The sequence below is a fragment of the Balaenoptera acutorostrata genome, chromosome 7, assembly GCF_949987535.1.
Source record: "Balaenoptera acutorostrata chromosome 7, mBalAcu1.1, whole genome shotgun sequence".
Classification (NCBI taxonomy): Eukaryota; Metazoa; Chordata; class Mammalia; order Artiodactyla; family Balaenopteridae; genus Balaenoptera; species Balaenoptera acutorostrata.
In genome coordinates, this window is record NC_080070.1 from 6,655,277 (window position 1) to 6,675,918 (window position 20,642).

The 20,642-nt window shown below is 44.0% G+C and overlaps 2 protein-coding genes across 6 annotated transcripts; one reads left to right on the plus strand and one right to left on the minus strand.

The window, feature by feature from the left end:
- Positions 1–5,398: 5,398 nt before the first annotated feature.
- On the minus strand, positions 5,399–12,788 carry LOC130708622 (thymidylate synthase-like). The gene is given in 5 exon segments (XM_057550427.1): positions 5,399–5,726; positions 5,728–6,532; positions 10,852–10,867; positions 11,831–11,947; positions 12,765–12,788. Coding segments are annotated over 5 exon segments (1,203 nt in total). The 3' UTR covers positions 5,399–5,485.
- LOC102999928 (GTPase IMAP family member 1-like) lies at positions 11,819–18,535 on the plus strand. 5 transcript variants are annotated; one of them, XM_057549545.1, is made up of 3 exons: positions 11,819–12,061; positions 16,212–16,260; positions 17,252–18,535. In XM_057549545.1, the coding sequence occupies exons 2-3, from the start codon at positions 16,218–16,220 to the stop codon at positions 18,133–18,135; spliced, it is 927 nt and encodes a 308-aa protein (XP_057405528.1). In that variant the 5' UTR covers positions 11,819–12,061; positions 16,212–16,217; the 3' UTR covers positions 18,136–18,535. The 5 variants fall into 5 exon arrangements, with proteins under 5 accessions (XP_057405528.1, XP_057405525.1, XP_057405524.1 ...); XM_057549542.1 differs by having other exon boundaries at positions 11,819–12,008; positions 14,535–16,260; XM_057549541.1 differs by having other exon boundaries at positions 11,819–12,008.
- The last annotated feature ends 2,107 nt before the right edge of the window (positions 18,536–20,642 follow it).

The following is a 20,642-nucleotide window of genomic DNA, read 5'->3' on the forward strand; positions in this document are numbered from 1 at the left end:
CTCTATCTGAGAAGATGCAAGAGTCTGGGCTCATGGAAGTCATTCCTTTGATATGCACCTTAGCTGTCTAGGGCCAGTATCCTGCTCTCTGCCATCCTGAGTCCCCTCAGGGGACACGGTTGGGGATCTGCAGTGGCTGGGGGCGTGGCAGCAGGCGGCCTGTTTGTCTCCATCCTGAGTTCCCTCAGACTCACTGTGGGGGTGGGGAGGGCGGTGATAGGGGCTGCTCGCCTGATGGCCGTGGCATCCTTTGTTTGCTGATATGGCAAGCAACATTTTTCATTCACAACACCAAAATAAAAACCAAAAAACTGTTGTTGTTTTTTTAAAGAGAAGCCGAAGGAATCAAGGCCTGGGAGTGCCATTTAAGGTCTCCTAAACTCTTAAGGGGAACAGGCTGACTGCCAGGCTATTATGAGCTCAGTGAGTTATAAGACCACCTGCCTTACATCATGTCCCAGTCCCACCACCAAGAGCCCAGCCCACACTTTTACAGAATACCAAATTCACACAAAAGAATCGTTTCATCTAAAAAAATAAGAAGAGGAGGACATTATCCTTTAAAATAAGACAAAGCAAGCGTTAATGCATTGAAAGGTGTGGAGGACTTCTCCCGAGGCTACACTGGCGGTGCAGGATTTCCGTCTCTGTCTGAGTGGCTTAGCAGCATTTAGCAGCCTCCTGTGCGCCCATGACACTTGTCTCGTTCCATGAGACTCAGTCGTACACTCCCATATTAGCATATGGGCACCAGGTCTCTCCGTTAACATACGAAATGCAGACAGTGAAAACGTAGGTGGGTCTTGATTCTGTCACTAGCAAGATCTATGGTTTGGGGGAGAAAAATATTACCCCTCTGAGCCCATCATCTTTACAGATGAGAAGATAAGGAAGTATTATTGAAGTCAGATGCCTATTGCGGAATTGTGTCATACTCTAATATCTGGGCCTTGCCCAACGAGAACAAATCCCCAGACTCTCCCACTGGCACGAATCATGAACCCTGGCCTGCTTACCCACACTGCTTCTCAGATATCGGTTGGTTATAGTTATAAACTTCCAGCAGTGGTGCAGAAAACAGTGCTCCTAAAAGGGAGACCACCATGTGGGGGGGAACATTCCTGAGGCTCCTGGCTTCAGGGGTTTGGGGTGAGGGACCAGTATTAGTACCGGCCCTCCCCTCCCGGTGTTCTTGAGTTCCGAGGGTCATCAGAGCAATGGTTGGTTACAGACAGTTACATATATCAGCTTTATTTACCACTTGGCTCCAAGAGCCAAAAAAGCAGTCAGCAAGGAAATGGGTTTTTCACCCACAGTTTTCTATTTCTCTCAGGAAACCCACAGTTCCCTTCCTTCTTTGCCTACCTAGATTTCTTAGTCCCACACCTCCAAAGCCCACAAAGTCTGCTTAGAAATTCCCTGGATTCTTAGCCATTCCATGATCCTAATGGTGGAAGAGCCCGATTAAGAGAACAAGAACTGGGAAAGAATTTAGAGGCTGCCATAGTCACCCGATAGCATTCAATAACTTGCTTTCTTTCTGCGGTTTGTAATTGGGTTTGCATAATTTCTGCTATTATTTTCATTTCTTCCTTTTGGTTTCAATTTGACAGCTTTTGTTGCTTCACTTCAATCCTCTTGTAAAGACAATGTTCTTCAGTGCTTTCTTACTAATGATGGGTGCTATAAATAAAACTTTAACAAGGGGTAAAGGAACAACTGCAATGTACACCTCAGCATATCACAGCAGAAACTTCTTTTTGTTTCCCATAAACCCCTAGATTTTCAAGAAGTGGGCAAGAGGATGTTCTATTGTACATTCACTTGTGCAGAGAAAAACCCACATCCTGCCTCAGCTGCAGCCCTTTCCTGCTTGCGCCTCCTCACTACTCTGTCTTATCCATCACTTGAAATTGTGGTCATAGCACAGGCTAGAAAGGCTAGGTTACAGGGTCCAGGTCCCCCTCTTGGTACCTGCTGAAGTGTTCAGAAGGGATGAGAGGAGAAAGGCTAGGCCAAGGAGAAATCTCACCATGGAAATTGCACTGAACTCTCCTTAGGATCCTTTTCAGACCCCTCCTCAGGCTGCCCTGGCCTGAGGATGAAGTGAAATGGTTTTCCTGTGAGTCTCCAAACCCACAGCAGGGCCTCATTGAAAGCAGGTCCAGCAGCCAGCACTTTTGACTTCAACATGAACGAAACAAAATAAGCTCTGCTCTAAACTGGAATAGGTGTGTATGGATGTTGCTATCTTTCAAAATCCTGACAATGAAGTTCTCAAAGCCTAAGTAGCTAATAAACAGCTGAGCAGCCTCATTGCTTTTGACTGTTGCTTATCATGAAAAAAATATAACTTGAAAATGGTACTTAAATGACTCATTTCTAAGCTTTGAGAGGCTGCACGTGACTATTTGGAAATATAAGGAGACACTAACATTTTTCTTATCCTCTGTCAGTATAACATGTCTGCCTTTAGTGGAAAACCAAGGATTCCAGATAAAATAGCAATCTGGAAGACAATGGCAGCTGCCACTTAGGACCCTGTTAGCTATATTTCATTCAACTACAATAAAGAACAACAAGAAGGGAAAACTAAACTCTACAAAACCCATGCACTCAGCAGGAAGGAAGAAGAGGGGAGCTAGTGGCCAAAGTTTAATTTAAACTAATGACAAGGTGTCCAACTCCAGAAAGCATTTTGGGAGGCCCTGCAAGCTTTTTACTGGTGAAAAACCATAACCAGTGGAAATTCTTTTTAAAGAAAGCAAAGTCTCTAGACGTTGTCCTAAGATCATATAACAAGTGAATAGACATTTATTTTAAAAAAGTCTACTGAATCTGAGTAAGAACAGTGAGAGTCGTGCTTGAGCTGTGACCCACTTTTTCCATTCCCAACCCATCCTCTGCTCAGCTTGAAGGAAACTCCATTCTAGGCAGGGGTAGCCAAGACGATGGGGCCCCCTCTCCCCTCAGCTACCCAGCAAGAATATAGTATAGTACCAACAGGGCCAGGCTGGCAACATTTCCCATCCCCTCCAACACTGAGCTGCAGAGACTAAAGTTCTGGTGAGTGCAGCCAGCAGTACCCTATTGCTCCTCTATTCATAGGGCAGACACTCTACCCTAGGCATGACAGGCCACAACTGCCCACACTCCAGCTCCCTCCTAAGATAGAGGTTTCATGCTAGGAGAGGCAAGTTGAGAAGTCCAGAGGCTACCATCCCCTGCTCTGGGTTTGGAGCTGTGGCTCAAAGATTTTGTTCGGGATGAAAAGAAGTTCATAATAACAGAAAACTCTAAAGCCCTCCCCAAAGGAAGCAATTATTTGAAATAGAGTGTAGGAAGTTCAAGTAAAAGGGTATTTTTGAAAACGATAAAGATTTTAATGGTAAGCAATTTAAAGGAGACTGGTAACACTGTGAGAGTCATAAGAGAAACCATAGGCCAACATTTTTACCAGCAAGAACCAGAAAAATAGACAGGTAAGAAGAGTCCTTCTAGGGCCAGAGAAAACCTGAAAAACTGGCCATGAAAACTACCCCTGCAAAGGAAACCAAATTTAATTAGACCAGACTGTGGAGCAATTTATGCTCATGAACCTCGTCAAAAACTAGAGTGCAATCAAATGGCAGTTAGTAAGCCTAACAGCTGGGTGTAATACCAACAGAGACACACAGATTAGCAAAGAGATTAGGGAAACAGACATTCAGAGAGAGCACTGCCAAAACTTTTCATCCCAGGTGACTGTGTGAATGCCAAAGTCTGTACCCTCTGAGGAGCAACATCAGAGATTCCACACTGCGGGGGAAATAGTCTTCACCAGAAGAGTCTAGCTGAGTCACTAAACAAATAGGGAACAACAGCAAATCAAGCCCCAGAAAAGTAGGAGCTGAATCAATATCCAGAGTTGCTACACTATATTACCTAAAATGCCCAGTTTTTTAACAAAAACTACAAGACATACAAAGAAACAGAAAAGTATGACCCATGTACTGGAAAAAGTCAGGCAACAAGAATTGCCTGTGAGAGGGCCCAGATGTTGGATTTGAAGACAGAGCTTCAAAGCAGCAATTATACATATATTTAAAGAGCTGAAGGAATCACACTTACAGAAATAAAGGAAGCTATGATGACAATATCTCATCAAATAGAGAATGTCAATAAAGAGATAGAAATTATTTTTTATAAAAGAACAAAATAGAAATTCTGAAGTTCAAAAGTAGGACTGAAATTTTAAAATTTACCTCAAGGGCTTAATGACAGATTTGAACTGACAGTAGAAAGAATCAATGAATTTGAAAATATAACAATTATAAACATATGAACTTAGCAACTGAACCCTGAAACACATGAAGCAGAAAATGACAGCAATCAAGGCAAAATAGACTATTCAACAGTAATAGCTGTAGAGTCCAATACCTGACTAAGAATAATGCATAGATCAACTAATCAGAAAGTCAAGAAAGAAATAGAAGATATGGCCAACACTATAAATCAACTAGATCTAACACAAGATACTCCACCCAGCCACAGCAGAATACACATTCTTTTCAAGTGCACAAGGAATATTCTCCTAAATAGATCATTTTCAAGGCCATAAAACAAGCCTCAATAAATTTAAGAGGCTTTAAATCATACATAGTGTGTTCTCCAACCAAAATGGAGTAAAATTAGAAATCAATAAAAAAATTGAGAAATTCAGTAATATGTGGATATTAAACAACACTATCTTAAATAACCAATGAGGCAAAGAAAAAATCAAATGGGACATTATAAATACTTTGAGATGAATGAAAATGAAGAGACAACATAGCAAAATTTACAGAGCTAAACAATGCTTAGAGGAAATTTTATAGTTGGAAATACCTACATTAAACAAAGAAGATCTCAAAACAATAATCTAATATTTCATAATAAAGCAGTAAGAAATTAAGAACAAACTAAATGTAAAGCAGCCAGAAGAGGGATATAATAAAAGTTAGAGTGGAAATTAATGAACTAGAGAATATAAAAACAATATAAAACAATATAGAAAATCAACAAAACCAAAACTTGATTTTTTTTTTTTTTATAAAACAAATATAACTTTATACGTTCATAACCACACTAGGCATTATCATGACTGATGGTGTTATCCAGCTTGCTCCAATTTGGGGCAATAGTTATACATAATTCTTGAAATTCACTGACCATTTTCATAAAAACATTATGAAGTTTGAATTAAGAGTATATAAATTTTCTCTTTCCTGTCTTTATTCACAATCTCTACATTTACATACATCCTCAGTGAGTTACCCTGACTCCAGGTCTTTTATTACTAAGAGAACCAGCACAGTTCTATTTGCCAGTGGCAACATCCTTAAAAGTTAATGAATAACTGATTGATAGATCACCAACAGGTTTTGACCTAGTTCCTTCTCCTTTAGAGCAAAATGAACTTTCACCTAGGTGTAAATATCCTTCAGACAACTCCTTCAAAAGCACTCTAAACAGCCATTTCCATTTTAATAGTCGGGTGAGGATTGTAGCCTTCAATCTGAAAGTCTTCAGCCTTGAAGTCATCAATTTTCTCAACTTTTCGAAGGATTCTGAGCTTGGGGAAAGGCCTTGGTTCTCGCTGAAGCTGAATTTTCAGCGGCTCAATGTGATTCAGGTAAATGTGTGCATCTCCCAAAGTGTGTACAAAGTCACCTGGCTTCAGGCCCGTGACGTGTGCGATCATGTAGCAGGGCGTAGCTGGCGATGTTGAAGGGCACACCCAGGCCCATGTCTCCTGACCTCTGGTACAGCTGGCAGGACAGCTCACCATTCACCACGTAGAACTGGCAAAGGGCGTGGCACGGGGGTAGGGCCATGAGAGGGAGATCTTTTGGATTCCAAGCACACAGGATGATTCTTCTGTCGTCAGGGTTGGTTTTGATTGTGTCAGTCACTTTTTGCAGTTGATCTACTCCTTGATCTGAATAATCTGAATCCATATCTTTGTATTCGGCCCCAAAATGCCTCCACTGAAAGCCATAAACTGGGCCTAAATCCCCTTCTGCTCTGGTGGAGAATCCCAGGCTGTCCAAGAAGTCTCGGGACCCATTGGCATCCCAGATTTTCACTCCCTTGGAAGACAGCTCCTTAGCGTTTGTGGATCCCTTGATAAACCACAGCAACTCCTCCGAAACACCCTTGCAGAAAACACGTTTGGTTGTCAGCAGAGGAAATTCATCTCTCAGGCTGTAGCGCGCCTGCATGCCGAACACCGACAGGGTGCCGGTGCCTGTGCGGTCATCCTTCCGAAAGCCACAGCGGAGGATGTGCTCGATCTGCCCCAAGTACTGCAGCTCCCCGTGCGGCGGCGGCGGCCGTGACTCGGCGCCCTGCTCCTGCGCAGCGGGCGGCGACGTCAGGTGCAGCAGCTCGGAGCCGGCGGCGGGCGTAGCGCGGCAACGGGCGCGGCAGCTGGGACGGGACTGCAGCTGGCACAGGACTCCAAAACTTGCTTCTTTGAAAAGATCAACAAATTGACAAATCTCTAGGTAGTCTGGCCAAAAAAATATGGAGGAAAATTAAGTTACTAAAATCCTGAATGAAAGAGGAAACACTGGTACTGAGCTTACAGAAATAAAACAATTACAAGGAAATATTATGAACAATTTTATGCCCCCCAGATTAGGTAACTTAGATAAATGGACAAATTCATAAGCTATCACAACTGAATCAAGAAGAAATAGAAAGCCTGAATAGACCTATAACACATAAAGAGATTCAATTACTAATAAAAAATATTACTACAAAAAACAAACAAACAGGGCTTCCCTGGTGGCGCAGTGGTTGAGAATCTGCCTGCCAATGCAGGGGACACGGGTTCGAGCCCTGGTCTGGGAAGATCCCACATGCCGCGGAGCAACTGGGCCCGTGAGCCACAACTACTGAGCCTGCGCGTCTGGAGCCTGTGCTCCGCAACAAGAGAGGCCGCGATAGTGAGAGGCCTGTGCACCGCAATGAAGAGTGGTCCCCGCTTGCCGCAACTAGAGAAAGCCGTTGCACAGAAACGAAGACCCAACACGCCAAAAAGTAAATTAAGTAAGTAAATAAATAAATAAATAAATAAATAAATTTAAAACAAACAAACAAAACACCCAGGCCCAAATGGCTTTACTGATTAACTCTACCAAATATCTAGGAAGAATTAATACCAATTCTTCACAATCTCTTCCAAAAAAATAGAAGAGGACGAACACTCCTCAACTCACTCCATGATGCCAGTATTATACTGATATCAAACCTGAAAAAGACATCACAGTAAAAGAAACTATATACCAATATGTCTTATGAATATAGATGCAAAAATCCCAACAAAATACAAGCAAAGAGAATCCAGCAATATATAAAAAGGCGTGTACACCATGAACAAGTGGAATTTATCCCAGAAATTCAATATTGGTTTAAGATCAATTAATGTAGTAAGCCATATCAATAGTATAAGGAAAAAATGATCATTTCAGTAGATTTAGAAAAAGCATTTGAGAAAATTGAACACAGGTTCATAGTAAAAGCACTCAACAAACTATGAAGAGAAAGAAAATTCGACAACCTTGTAAAAGACATCTGTGAAAATTCTACAGCTAGTACCATACTTAATAATGGGACACTGAAAGCTTTCCTGCTAAGATTAGATATAAGACAAGGATATCTGCTCTTGTCACTTCATTTCAACTTGGTACCAGAGGTTCTAACTAGAGCGATTAGGTAAGAAAAGACACTGTTCAAAAACGAGGTGAAGAGGGATGCAAAGATGGTTCAACATCCACAAATCAATCAATGTGACACACCACATTAACAAAATGGAGAATAAAAACCATACGATCGGAACAGGATAGAAAGCCCAGGGATAAACCCACGCACATATGGTCACCTTATCTTTGATAAAGGAGGCAAGAATATACAGTGGAGAAAAGACAGCCTCTTCAATAAGTGGTGCTGGGAAAACTGGACAGGTACATGTAAAAGTATGAAATTAGAACACTCCCTAACACCATACACAAAAATAAACTCAAAATGGATTAAAGACCTAAATGTAAGGCCAGACACTGTAAAACTCTTAGAGGAAAACATAGGCAGAACACTCTATGACATAAATCACAGCAAGATCCTTTTTGACCCACCTCCTAGAGAAATGGAAATAAAAACAAAAATAAACAAATGGGACCTAAGGAAACTTAAAAGCTTTTGCACAGCAAAGGAAACCATAAACAAAACCAAAAAACAACCCTCAGAATGGGAGAAAATATTTGCAAATGAAGCAACTGACAAAGGATTAACCTCCAAAATTTACAAGCAGCTCATGCAGCTCAATATCAAAAAAACAAACAACCCAATCCAAAAATGGGCAGAAGACCTAAATAAACATTTCTCCAAAGAAGATATACAGATTGCCAACAAACACATGAAAGAATGCTCAACATCACTAATCATTAGAGAAATGCAAATCAAAACTACAATGAGATATCATCTCACACCGCTCAGAATGGCCATCATCAAAAAATCTAGAAACAATAAATGCTGGAGAGGGTGTGGAGAAAAGGAAACACTCTTGCACTGTTGGTGGGAATGTAAATTGATACAGCCACTATGGAGAACAGTATGGAGGTTCCTTAAAAAACTAAAAATAGAACTACCATACGACCCAGCAATCCCACTACTGGGCATATACCCTGAGAAAACCATAATTCAAAAAGAGTCATGTACCACAATGTTCACTGCAGCTCTATTTACAATAGCCAGGACATGGAAGCAATCTAGTGTCCATCAACAGATGAATGGATAAAGAAGATGTGGCACATATATACAATGGAATATTACTCAGCCACAAAAAGAAACGAAATTGAGTTATTTGTAGTGAGGTGGAGGGACCTAGAGTTGGTCATACAGAGTGAAGTAAGTCAGAAAGAGAAAAACAAATACAGTATGCTAACATATATATATGGAATCTAAGAAAAAAAAAAAAAAGGTCATGAAGAACCTAGGGGCAAGACGGGAATAAAGACACAGACCTACTAGAGAATGGACTTGAGGATATGGGGAGGGGGAAGGGTAAGCTGTGACAAAGTGAGAGAGTGGCATGGACATATATACACTACCAAACGTAAAATAGATAGCTAGTGGGAAGCAGCCGCATAGCATAGGAAGATCAGCTAGGTGCTTTGTGACCACCTAGAGGGGTGGGATAGGGAGGGTGGGAGGGAGGGAGACGCAAGAGGGAAGAGATATGGGGACATATGTATATGTATAACTGATTCACTTTGTTATAAAGCAGAAACTAACACACCATTGTAAAGCAATTATACTCCAATAAAGATGTTAAAAAAAAAAAACCAAAAAGCCCCCATATGATCATCTCAATAGATACAGAAAAAGCATTTGACAAAATTCAACATCTTTTCATGATAAAATCTCTCAGCAAACTGGATACAAAGGTAACAAACCTCTAATAATAAAGGTCATATACAATAAGCCCAGAGCTATTATAATCAACAGTGAAAAGCTAGAAGCTTTTCCTATAAGATCAGGAAAAATACAAGAATGCCCACTCTCACCACTTCTATTCAATATAGTACTGGAAGTCCCATGCAGAGCAATTAGGCAAGAGAAAGAAATAAAAGACATCTAAATCAGAAAGGAAGAAGTAAAATTGTCTCTATTTTCAGACGACATGATCTTATATATAGAAAATTTTAAAGACTCCACTCAAAAAATGTGATAAGTAATAGGCAAATTCAATGAAGTTGTGGGATACAAAATCATATACAAAAATCAGTTGCATTTCTAAACACTAATAATGATTTATCAGAAAGATAAATTAAGAAAATAATCCCATTTACAATAGCATCAGAAAGAATAAAACACCTAGGAATAAATTTAAGAAAGGAGGTCAAAGACCTGTACATGAAAATTATGACACTGATAAAAGAAATTAAAAGACACAATAAATGAAAATGTATTCCATGCTCATGGATTGAAAGAATTAATATTGTTAAAATGTCCATACTACCCAAAGGTATCTACAGAATCAATGCAGTTCCTATCAAAATTCCAATGGTGTTTTTCAGAAACAGAAAAATCAATCCTAAAATTTGTATGGAAACACAAAATATTTCAAATAGCCCAAGCAGTCAGAGAATGACAAATACTGTATGATATCACTTTTTTATGTGGAATTTTAAAAAGCCAAATTCATAGAAATTGAGAGTAGAATCGTGATTACCAGGGGCTGGGAAATGGGAGAAATGGGGAGATGTTGGTCAAAGAGTACAAACTTCCACGTAGAAGATGAGTAGGTCTGGGGATCCAATGCACAGCACAGTGATTATAGTGTAATTCTGTATTATCTACTTGAGATTTGCTAAGCAAGTAGATCTTAAATGTTCTCACCACCAAAAAGAAATGGTAATTATGTGTTGTGATGCAGGTGTTAGCTAATGTTATCGCAGTAATCATTTTGAAATATAAAAGTGTATCAAATCAATACATCATGCACTTTAAACACATACAATGTTATATGTCAATTATATCTCAATAAAGCTGGACGATATGGGCAGGGGGCAGAGTGGGAGGGAGACCAGGTGGAGTTCAGTGGGAGTTGGGTTCTTCACTAAAGAGCTGGCAAGAATGGATGAACATCAGACCCCAGCCCATTAGCTTCAGATGAAGTTAATCCCCTCACTACATACGTGGAAAGTCAAGTCCAGAAAGTTGAAGTGAGTTAGGCAAGATCACATGGGTTGTTAATGATGTAACCAGGTCCAGGGCCTGTGTCACCAAAATACTTCTCTCCACACAATGATTGGCTATTTTACTCACCTTTCTCATGACCCTCCTAAGAGGAGAAACAGTCACTTGAGTTGGAGGTACCAACAGAGATGGCTAGGTTAAGCCCTGTATAAAAATTTTCTGTCTTCTACCTGCTGTCCTATTTTTAATAGCTGGAAAAGCTCTCCTCTTCTTTCAGAATGATGAGACTTTGCGTGTGATGTTCCTGGCAGGTAGGACCACTTTGGTGGCATTGTCCACTCTGAGGTTCATTCAGAAATTCCTCTCTTGGGCTTCCCTGGTGGCGCAGTGGTTGAGAATCTGCCTGCCAATGCAGGGGACACGGGTTCAAGCCCTGGTCTGGGATGATCCCACATGCCGCAGAGCAACTAGGCCCGTGAGTCACAACTACTGAGCCTGTACGTCTGGAGCCTGTGCTCCGCAACAAGAGAGGCCGCGATAGTGAGAGCCCCGCGCACCGCGATGAAGAGTGGCCCCCGCTTGCCACAACTAGAGAAAGCCCTCGCCCAGAAACGAAGACCCAACACAGCCAAAAATAATAAAATAATAAATAAATAATAAATAAATTTTTTTAAAAAGAAATTAAAAAAAAAAAAGAAATTCCTCTCAAATTCCTGTCCTCAGGAAGGAGACCCTCAAGAGACCATTTTATTTTTTTTTAAAAAAAAATGCCTAAAAAGCAAAAGACAACTGGAGATAAGATTGTTGGTCAAAGGTCAGAAACAAAACGAGGCTTCAGAAACCTAAAATGCTCTTCCCCACTGAGGTTATAGACCCTGCCAGGGACAAGATGCTGGTGTCACAGGAACCTCTGGAAAACAGTACCATAGCCCAAAGCAGGGGGTGGGATTCGCAGTGACAACATTGCATACCCACCACCTCACTGGCCAATGTTTCTGTCTCTTTAAGTCATCACCACTGGGCCCTCCCTCCCTGAGCTTCCTGAGCTCTGAGGTCTGAGAGGCACAGAGACTTCCTCCATGTGTGGGGAGGAAACGGCCCACTGCACCCACAGTCCAAGGGCAGGTTGGTAGGTCAGGAGCTTCTTGGAGCCAGCGTTAGAGCCTGTGACCAGTTCTGCAGGAACGGTGAGCACAAGGGAAAAGGAGCCAGCCCGGAACAGGACCTGTGGGGATCAGAAAGAGCTCTGCCTGGGCGAAGCTGGCTGAGTGAGCGGCTGCATTCTAGTGAGTACGAGAAAGGAGAGCAGGCTCTAGAGACGGTAACTCCACGTGCCGAGGTTTGTAAGGATGCTCTGAGTGTCAAATACAGTAAGTTCAGAAGAACCGCTAAGCATCTTCTCCCGCTCTGGAGTGCACACACTCTTCTTTGGGACTAAATTCTCTCTCCTTCCCTACTCCCTTATTAACAAATAAGAAAGGTATTTGCTAGGACTACTGCAGAAGGCAATGAACACTCCCCAAATGCATATGCAGCAAATGCAAAAGATATTCCTGGGGACATATAAGGGAAGCTAACCTCAGAACAAGTTACAAAGTGAAAATTCTGTATATATCTGAGCTGAACCCTCCTAAAAAACTCCACTCTCCTTAGCACTATCCACAACAGTGCAAGAGACAGCTAAGGTTATGAACTTGGTCCTCACCCCTTGCTCTACATGATCACTTGAACATCTGCTACCCACCCCAAACTCGGCTCTGTGGACTGCTCCGGTGTCAGTTAAGGGAGTTTGTTGATTTCTAGACACAAAATAACTAATCACATTATGTGATTTACCCCTGGGGTAAACTTTACAGAAAGCTCTGGGCGGGGTGTAACCGGGGGCAGCGGCAGAAGAGTTACTGCAGAAACACCGACAGCTTTGGCTTGAGTTCTAGGCAAACCTGCCATCTGAGTCCTTTGGCCAGAGACAGGTTATTCAGCCAACCTCTCCCTTTGCTTTTGCTTCGTTGTTGGTGCCAGTAGGGGGAGAACAGAGTTACCTGTAGGAACCAGGTGGGCAACATGAAGAGGTAGAATTTGAAATGGACGTTGAAGCACAGGACAGGACTCAGGCAGAAATGTGTGGTGGGATGAATGGTCCTAGGAATGAACGCACGAGGTGGGTTGCAAAAGGCCCTGAAATTTGCTGTTTGTGGAGGGGCTGACTGGGGAGGGGATTAGGTGGAAATGAGGCTGGAGTAGACGGAGGAGAGACTGTGCTCTTGTGCTCAGGTGCTTGTGTGATCAGGCAAACTTGACCACAGAATGTTTAATTGTATTAAATAATGTTTGAGTGGGTATTTTACTTCAAAAAGCCTCAGGTTTGAGGGCAAGGACATCAGGAGTTAGAGGGGAGTATCCCCGTCTCTCCAGCACACAGATCATATTTAGACTTATTTATTTACTTATTTTTTACTGAAGTATAACTGGCTTACAATATTATATTACTTTCGGTATACAACATAGTGATTCTACATTTTTATAGATTATGCTCCATATAAAGTTAATATAAAATATTAATTAACTATATTCCCTGTGCTGTGTGTTACAGTGGTGTATCTTAGTTATCTCATGCCTAGTAGTTTGTACCTCTTAATCCCCTTCCCCATCTTGCCCCTTCCCCCGCCCCTCTCCCCACTGGTAACCACTAGTTTATTCTCTGTATTAGTGAGTCTGTTTCTGTTTTGTTATATTCGTCTGTTTGCTTTATTTTTAAAATTCCACATATAAGTGGAAACATATAGCATTTGTCTTTCTCTGTCTGACTTATTTCACTAAGCATAATACCCTCCAGGTCCATCTGTGTTGTTGCAGATGGAAAGATTTCATTCTTTTTTATCCTTTTTTTATGAGTAATATTCCATTATATCTATCTATCTATCTGTATATATATGACATCTTCTTCATTCATCTGTTGATGGACCCTTAGGTTGCTTCCATATCTTGGTTATTATGAATAATGCTGCTATGAATATTGGGGTGCACACATCTTTTTGAATTAGTGTTTTCATTTTCTTTGGGTATATACCCAGGAATGAATTGCTGGATCATATGGTAATTCTATTTTTAATTTTTTGAGGAACCTTCATACTGTTTTCCACCGTGGCTGTACCAATTGACATTCCTGCTATCAGTGTACTAGGGTCCCCTTTCTCCACATCCTCGTCATCACCGGTTGTTTCTTGTTTTCTGATGGCAGCCATTCTGACAGGGGTGCTCTGTGCTTCCTGTACCTGGATATCTGTTTCCCTTTTCAGGTTAGGAAAGTTTTCAATTACAATTTCACCAAATACATTTTCTACCCCTTTCTCTCTCTTCTCTTTCTGGGACCTCTATCATGTGAATGTTAGCACAATTGACTTTGTCCCAGAGGTCCCATAAACTAGCCTCATTTTTTTAAATGTGTTTTTGTTTTTGCTGTACTGATTGGATGATTTCCACTAGTCTGTCTTATGTGTTCTTCTACATCGCCTAATCGGCTCTTAATTCCTTCTAGCGAAGTTTTCATTTCAGTTATCGTATTCTTCAGCTCTGACTGGTTTTTGTATTTTCTAATTCTCTGCTGAAGTTCCCACTGTGTTCATCTGTTGTTTACCCAAGTTCAGTTAGCATTTTTATTACTATTGCTTTGGACTCTTTAGCAGGTAAATTATTATCTCTGTTTCATTAGGGTTTTTTTTCCTGGGGTTTTATCTTGTTCTTTCATTTAAAACATATCCCTTTGTTTTCTCATGTTGTTTGACTTTCTCTGTTTGTCTCTATGAAATTAGGTAAAACGGTTACCTGTCCAGGTCTCAAAGGCATGTCCTTGTGGGGAGCTACCCTTTGCAGTGTGCCTGTCACCAGTGGCTTTGGTGGGAGAGCTGGACGTGAAGTGAGCGGGGACTGCTTCTCCTCCCACAGTGTGCTGGCGGCCACCGCCTTGGTGGGAAGCAAGGCTGGAGCCAGAGGGCTAGAGCCAGAGCCAGGTGCCAGCCAGGGCTTCTCCTCGGCTCAGGGCTAGTTGTTAGCCTATTGTGGGAGGAGTCAAGGACCAAGGGGCTGGGCAGGAGTCCTAAGGGAGTTGGGCTTCCCCCAGATGTGATGACAGTCTTCACCTTGGTTGGGGGGCGTGGCCAGGGCCTGAGAGCTTGGGGCTGCACTTCTGAGCTGCTTCTACTTTTTCCGCAGTGTGTACCCCTTGGTTAGAGGCAGGATAGAGAGCCAGAGGGGTTGGAGCGGCACTCCGGAGCCCTCTCTGCTCCTTCCCGGGTGCACACATGCCCACTGGCAATGGCGGCCTCGGCCTTTGTTGGGGGCAGTGCTGGAGCAGTAGGGGCTTGAATGGGAGCCTGGAGAGGGCTGGGAGGTGCTCTGGGGCAGTCCCGGCAGGCTGGCCGGAGCACCAGGCAGTCTTCAGTGTACTGCCTCTGCACTGGGGCTGCGAGCAAGCATGTCTGTGCTCTGCAAGGCCAGAGTCTCAGTGTCTTACGGCCTTCCAGCGAGCCCTACTGATTTTCAAACCAGCTAAGGGGGCTCATCTACCCAGTGTCAAGCCCAGGCCTGCGGTGCCTAATATGTGGCTCAAACCCCCCACTCCCCAGGGAGGATCCCCCAGCCTGGGATAGCCCCCTCCACTTCTAGGTCCCCACTAGGGATTCAGGTCCCAACTAGATTGCTTCTCCTCCCCCTGTACCAGACTCCATGTGGTTCTTTCTTTACAGCTTTGATCGTAGAAGAGCCATTTTGCTAGTCTTCAGGTCATTCTCAGCGAGAGTTGCTCTATACATAGTTGTAGCTTGGATGTGTTCATGGGGGCAGGTGAGTTTGGGGTCTCCCTCCTCCACCTTCTGGATCCCACCTCCTAGACATAATAGGACGAACCAAATCTTGTGGTTTTCTGAGCACAGAGTCAGGAGCTTTCCAGAGCAGCTTGGGAAAGATGTCTGTTTTCTGATTTCCAAAAACAAAATTCCAATTTTCTTCTTGTTTCCCAGGCCAACAACCCTAAGGTAGGTCCTAAGTCAGTGAGCAAACTTTCTTGTTCTCAGGGTTTTCCAAAGCCCCCCACCCCACCCCCAGCTGCCGAATCTCCAGGTAAAACTTATTTCCTACAACCTACGTCACTGACATAGAATTACCTGGGAAAATGAACATCAGAAGCTTACTCATTGACATAGAATAAGTGTTGTCATCTCCCCTCTGCTCTGTGCATTTCGAGGCCCTGAAAAGACAGCACAAGCTCACCAAGTGTTCTCACAGTATCGTCCCAACCACAGACCAAGCTCTTCCACTGTCTTCCCTAAATTCTGATGCTCGGAGAGGGCAGGAACTACGACATTTTAACTGTGGTGTCACCAGCATTTTGGACTTTGCCTGACACATAGTAGGTAGTTTTACCTATGAATGAATGAATGAATGAGTGAACGAATGAAAGACTAAATAAATTGTGTTGGGGACACTTTCAGGGAATCATGAGAGGACAGAAGACAGCAAGAGATGAAGAAAACGCCTATGGTAAGAACATGCCTCACAACGCGTGTTTGCCCCCAGGTATGAGCTCTGGGTAGTAAGGGGGACGGGCTATCTCAACACTGAACAGGGAGAAGCCCCAGAGGTTTCTCGATGCTGGGATGAAACAGCAAAGAGCCCTGGGGCTGGCATTTGACCTAGATCTCTGCCCCTGACCTGCTGTGAGATATTGAGTTCTTTGACTAACCTGCACCTCTGTCCCCAAAGTAAAATGAATAAACCTCTTCTGATCGCCACAGAAGGGGATGTAGAGGGAATCCAACTGTATACTAGAGGGAACATGATTCACCAGGTAGAAGGTGTTAGGCAACAAGGATGGAGGGTTAATCAGGTATCTTATTAGGCAGCAGGTTTAAGAGAGAGGAGAGGAAGAGGAGGGCAAGAGGGAGGGAAGAAGAGATGGTCTCATCTTATCCTCCCAACAGCCCTATGAGGACAGCACTACATTATTGATCCCATTTGTGCAGAAGAGGTTTAGCAATTAGGTTAAGCAGCTTCCCAGGGTTACAAGGCTGGCAGGGGTGGGGCTGTGATTCAAACCCAGGGTGTGGGACACCAGACAGCCCTCATGGCCAGGCCCACGGCCCCTCCTGCCTTTCTTCAGTGGCAGGGTATCTGGGAATGTATGGCAGAGGCCACTGAAGCTGTCAAATAGGGAGCAGCTCTGCGCAGTGTGGATGACAGGTCATGTCACACGAAGTAACGGCCTGTATTATACAGGGGTGTCCTCTACAGAAACGTTCACCAGGTGCTGGAGCACCTACAGGTGCATGTGTGACGTCAAAGAGGGAAGAAATAGACGGGTAGAGATCCCCCGGAGCTCACACATCTCCGACCAGGGCACTCAGTAAAGGGTTGGTCCGAAAAGCAAAAGTCGAAGCACTCTGTTCTCCTTTGTCCAAAGGCGTCCAGGGGAGCCGGGCACCAGGATAGGTGCTTTCAGGTTCCGGAGCTTACACGTCATTGGTGCTCACAGGTGCAGAAGCCGACGAGCCTGCCCTGCGGGAGCCCAGGCTGCGGCTCCTCCTGGCTGGGAGGTCAGGGACTGGGAAGAGCGCCACGGGGAACAGCATCCTGGGCCAGAAGCGCTTCCTCTCCAGGCTCGGGGCGACGTCGGTGACCCGGACCTGCGCCGCGGGCAGCTGCAGGTGGGCCAAGTGGGTGGTGGAAATCATTGACACCCCGGACCTTTTCAGCTCCGAAGTCTCCCAGACAGACCCGGGCTGCGAGGAGAGAGGCCGCTGCTACCTGCTCTCGGCGCCGGGGCCCCACGCCCTGCTCCTGGTGACCCAGCTGGGCCGCTTCACGGCCCAGGACCAGCAGGCCTGGAGGGGGGTGAAGGCGCTGTTCGGGGACGGCATCGTGACGCGCACCATCGTGGTCTTCACCCGCGAGGAGGACCTGGCCGGGGGCTCGCTGCAGCATTACGTGCGCGACACCGGGAACCGCGCGCTCAGGGAGCTGGTGGCCGAGTGCGGGGACCGATTCTGCGCCTTCGACAACCGAGCCGCCGGCGGGAAGCGGGAGGCGCAGGTGATGGCGCTGATGGGGCTGGTGCAGGAGCTGGTGAGGGACCACGGCGGTGCCGCCTACACCAACGACGTGTACAGCCTGGCGCAGGCCCTGGGCGGCGCGGACCCCGCGGAGAGGCTGCGCAGGGTGGCGGAGCGAGTGGCCGTCTGCGCGCAGAGGCGGCGGGAGCGCTGGCTGCTGGCCTGGCTGTGGCGGTGGCCCAAGGCGCCGGGGACCTGGTGTAAGCTGGGCGTGTGCACCCTGCTGGGCGCCCTGGTCCTGCTATACATGCAGATCTCCAGTCACCAGCCTGACGCCTTTGGTGAGATCAGTCCTGACAGACTGTAAATAACACTTTGACCCATCCACTGATAATTACCTTCATCCTTGGTGCTCTGCACCTTCAGTGCCCACATCTCTCCTTTCCTCCCTCACCTCGCCTATTCTACCAATTTCAGAGTCCTGCCAGGTCCCATCTCCCACCTGAAACCTTCCTATGAGCTCCCCCTTTCCCAAAGCCAAACAACCACAGTTAGTTTTGCCTATTTTCTACTGACCTCAGACTGCCTTTGACTCTCTCCTGTCATTGAACTGTCTTCACCCCTGAAAGCAGATGAGGAGCCTTTGCCCTCTCACCCCCTGGACTCCCGGCAGGACCAAGGTTAGAACCACCACAGAGCAGAGTCTGAGTACATACTCATTTGCTTGAATTGAACTGAATGAAAGAAATAAATGTACTGGACAATCACATTGTGTTAAATGAAATCAATATTTGTAGATGTTTGTTCATCTGCCTTTTTATATGCCCACTGAGCAAAGATCCAACTCTCTCATTCCTGACCCCACGTACAAAAACCTTGCACCCACACACACTCAGGTGTGTGATCGTAAGGAGAGAAGACATTGGTGCACGCCTGCCCCTCTGTACCTCAGCAGCTTGAATGCAGATGCTTCTGCAAGTGCAAGGAGACTGTCACTGGAGACTTGATTCCCTAGGGGCCATTGAGGTCCTGCAGAAAGTCTCCTTCCAAGGAGGAGTTTTCTCCCTGGCTTACACACTCACAGGGTAAGCAAGGATATGATTTTTCAATTCTTTTATTTTATCAATCTCTTTTTCAAGAGATAAATTAAAAATTTTAAGCAGTTTGGTGATTTTTCTTTTATATGAATCTCAAAATAAAAGGCAAACAGGTCTTTGTGGGCTGAGAACTGGTGACATGATGGTGGGGTAGAGAGTCATCTCTGTCCCATGAGTATCTGGCAGAATCAGCTCTCTGGTGCAGGTAAGTGAGACAGGTTAGCCGGTGTGGTCAGTCCTAACTGTGCCTCCTTCGCTCTTCACCCACACTTGCTTTGTCCCCGACACCACCGTCTTCACACACCAACACAAGCTCATCTCTGATACAGCTATGAAATTCCAGATCTCCCCCCTACAGTATCCTCTGCCCATTGCCTTCACAGCCAGAGATTCTCAGGTTGCTGATGACCTCAGATCACTAAAGAGACATGTAAAAAGGGAAAATAATCTGCAACAGCTGAGCACATCCTGGAAAGCGGGGCCCACAACCCCTACATGGACACCATTGCAAATGTTAACAGGAACACCAGTGCCAAATGCTGAGGCTTGAAATTTCCTCAGCCAGAAAGGTCATTTTGGTTTAAGGGGTTGTGTGCAGATCTCAGCAGAGGTTCTGATAGAGGATCTTGATTTTGATCTTGTTCACTTTTCAATATACTCTTGGAATGAACAAACAGAGAAAAATCCTGCCATTGTCACTCCACTGAGAAAAGGGATGGTCACTGGTGAAAATGAATGTGGAAAAAGAATGACAATAGAATGACAAAGTGCCCAGTGTGAGCAACGGAAAGTTTCAATCCATGACCCAAATAATGAGAAACATTTGATTCTTGCTCTTGCTTTGGGGAAGAATGAAGCCCAGGGAGTTCCTAAGTGACTGTGATTGAGTTGATGGGCATATGGGGAGGAACATGCCAGGGATCCCAGAGGGCAGGCAATCGCCTAGTTCAACCCACACCCTGCTAAGGCTGTCAGCCAGTACACACAGGGGAAGAGAGTGTATCTGCAGGCAGTGTGTTGGGGGCTGTCTGTATATACGCAGGATATACACAAAAGGATCAAGAATGCCATGAAGAATATCTGAAACAGATTAATGGATAAAAACAACATATAGTGCTGGGAAAACTGGATATTCACAAGCAAACTAATGAGTTTTGATCCTTATCTTGCACAATATAAAACTATTAACTCAAAATGGATCAAAGACCTAAATGTAAGAGTTAAAACTATAAAACTCTTAAACCCAAGTGTAAATCTCCATGACCATGGATTAGGCAATAGTTTCTAATATATGACACCATAAGCACCAAAGAAAAACAGATAAATTACATTTAATCAAAATTTAAAACATTTTCTCCATCAGAGAACACTATCAAAAAAGTGAAAAGACAACCCACGGAATGGGAGAAAATATTTGCCAACATATATCTGATAAAGATTTAATATCCAGAATATATAATATAATATACATAACGAACTCTTACAATCCCATAATAAAAAGACAAATAACCCAATTTTTAAATTGGCAAAACATTTGAAAACAAATTTCACACAAATGGCCAATTAACACATGAAAAGATGATGAACATCATGAGTCATTAGGGAAATATAAATCAAAACCAAATAAGATACCACTTCATACGCACTGGGATGGTTATAATTTTTTTAAAAAGAAAAAATAACAAATACCGATGAGTATGTGGATAAATTTAACCCTTATACACTGCTGGTGAGCATGTAAAACGGCACAGCTGCTGTGGAAAACAGTTTGGCACTT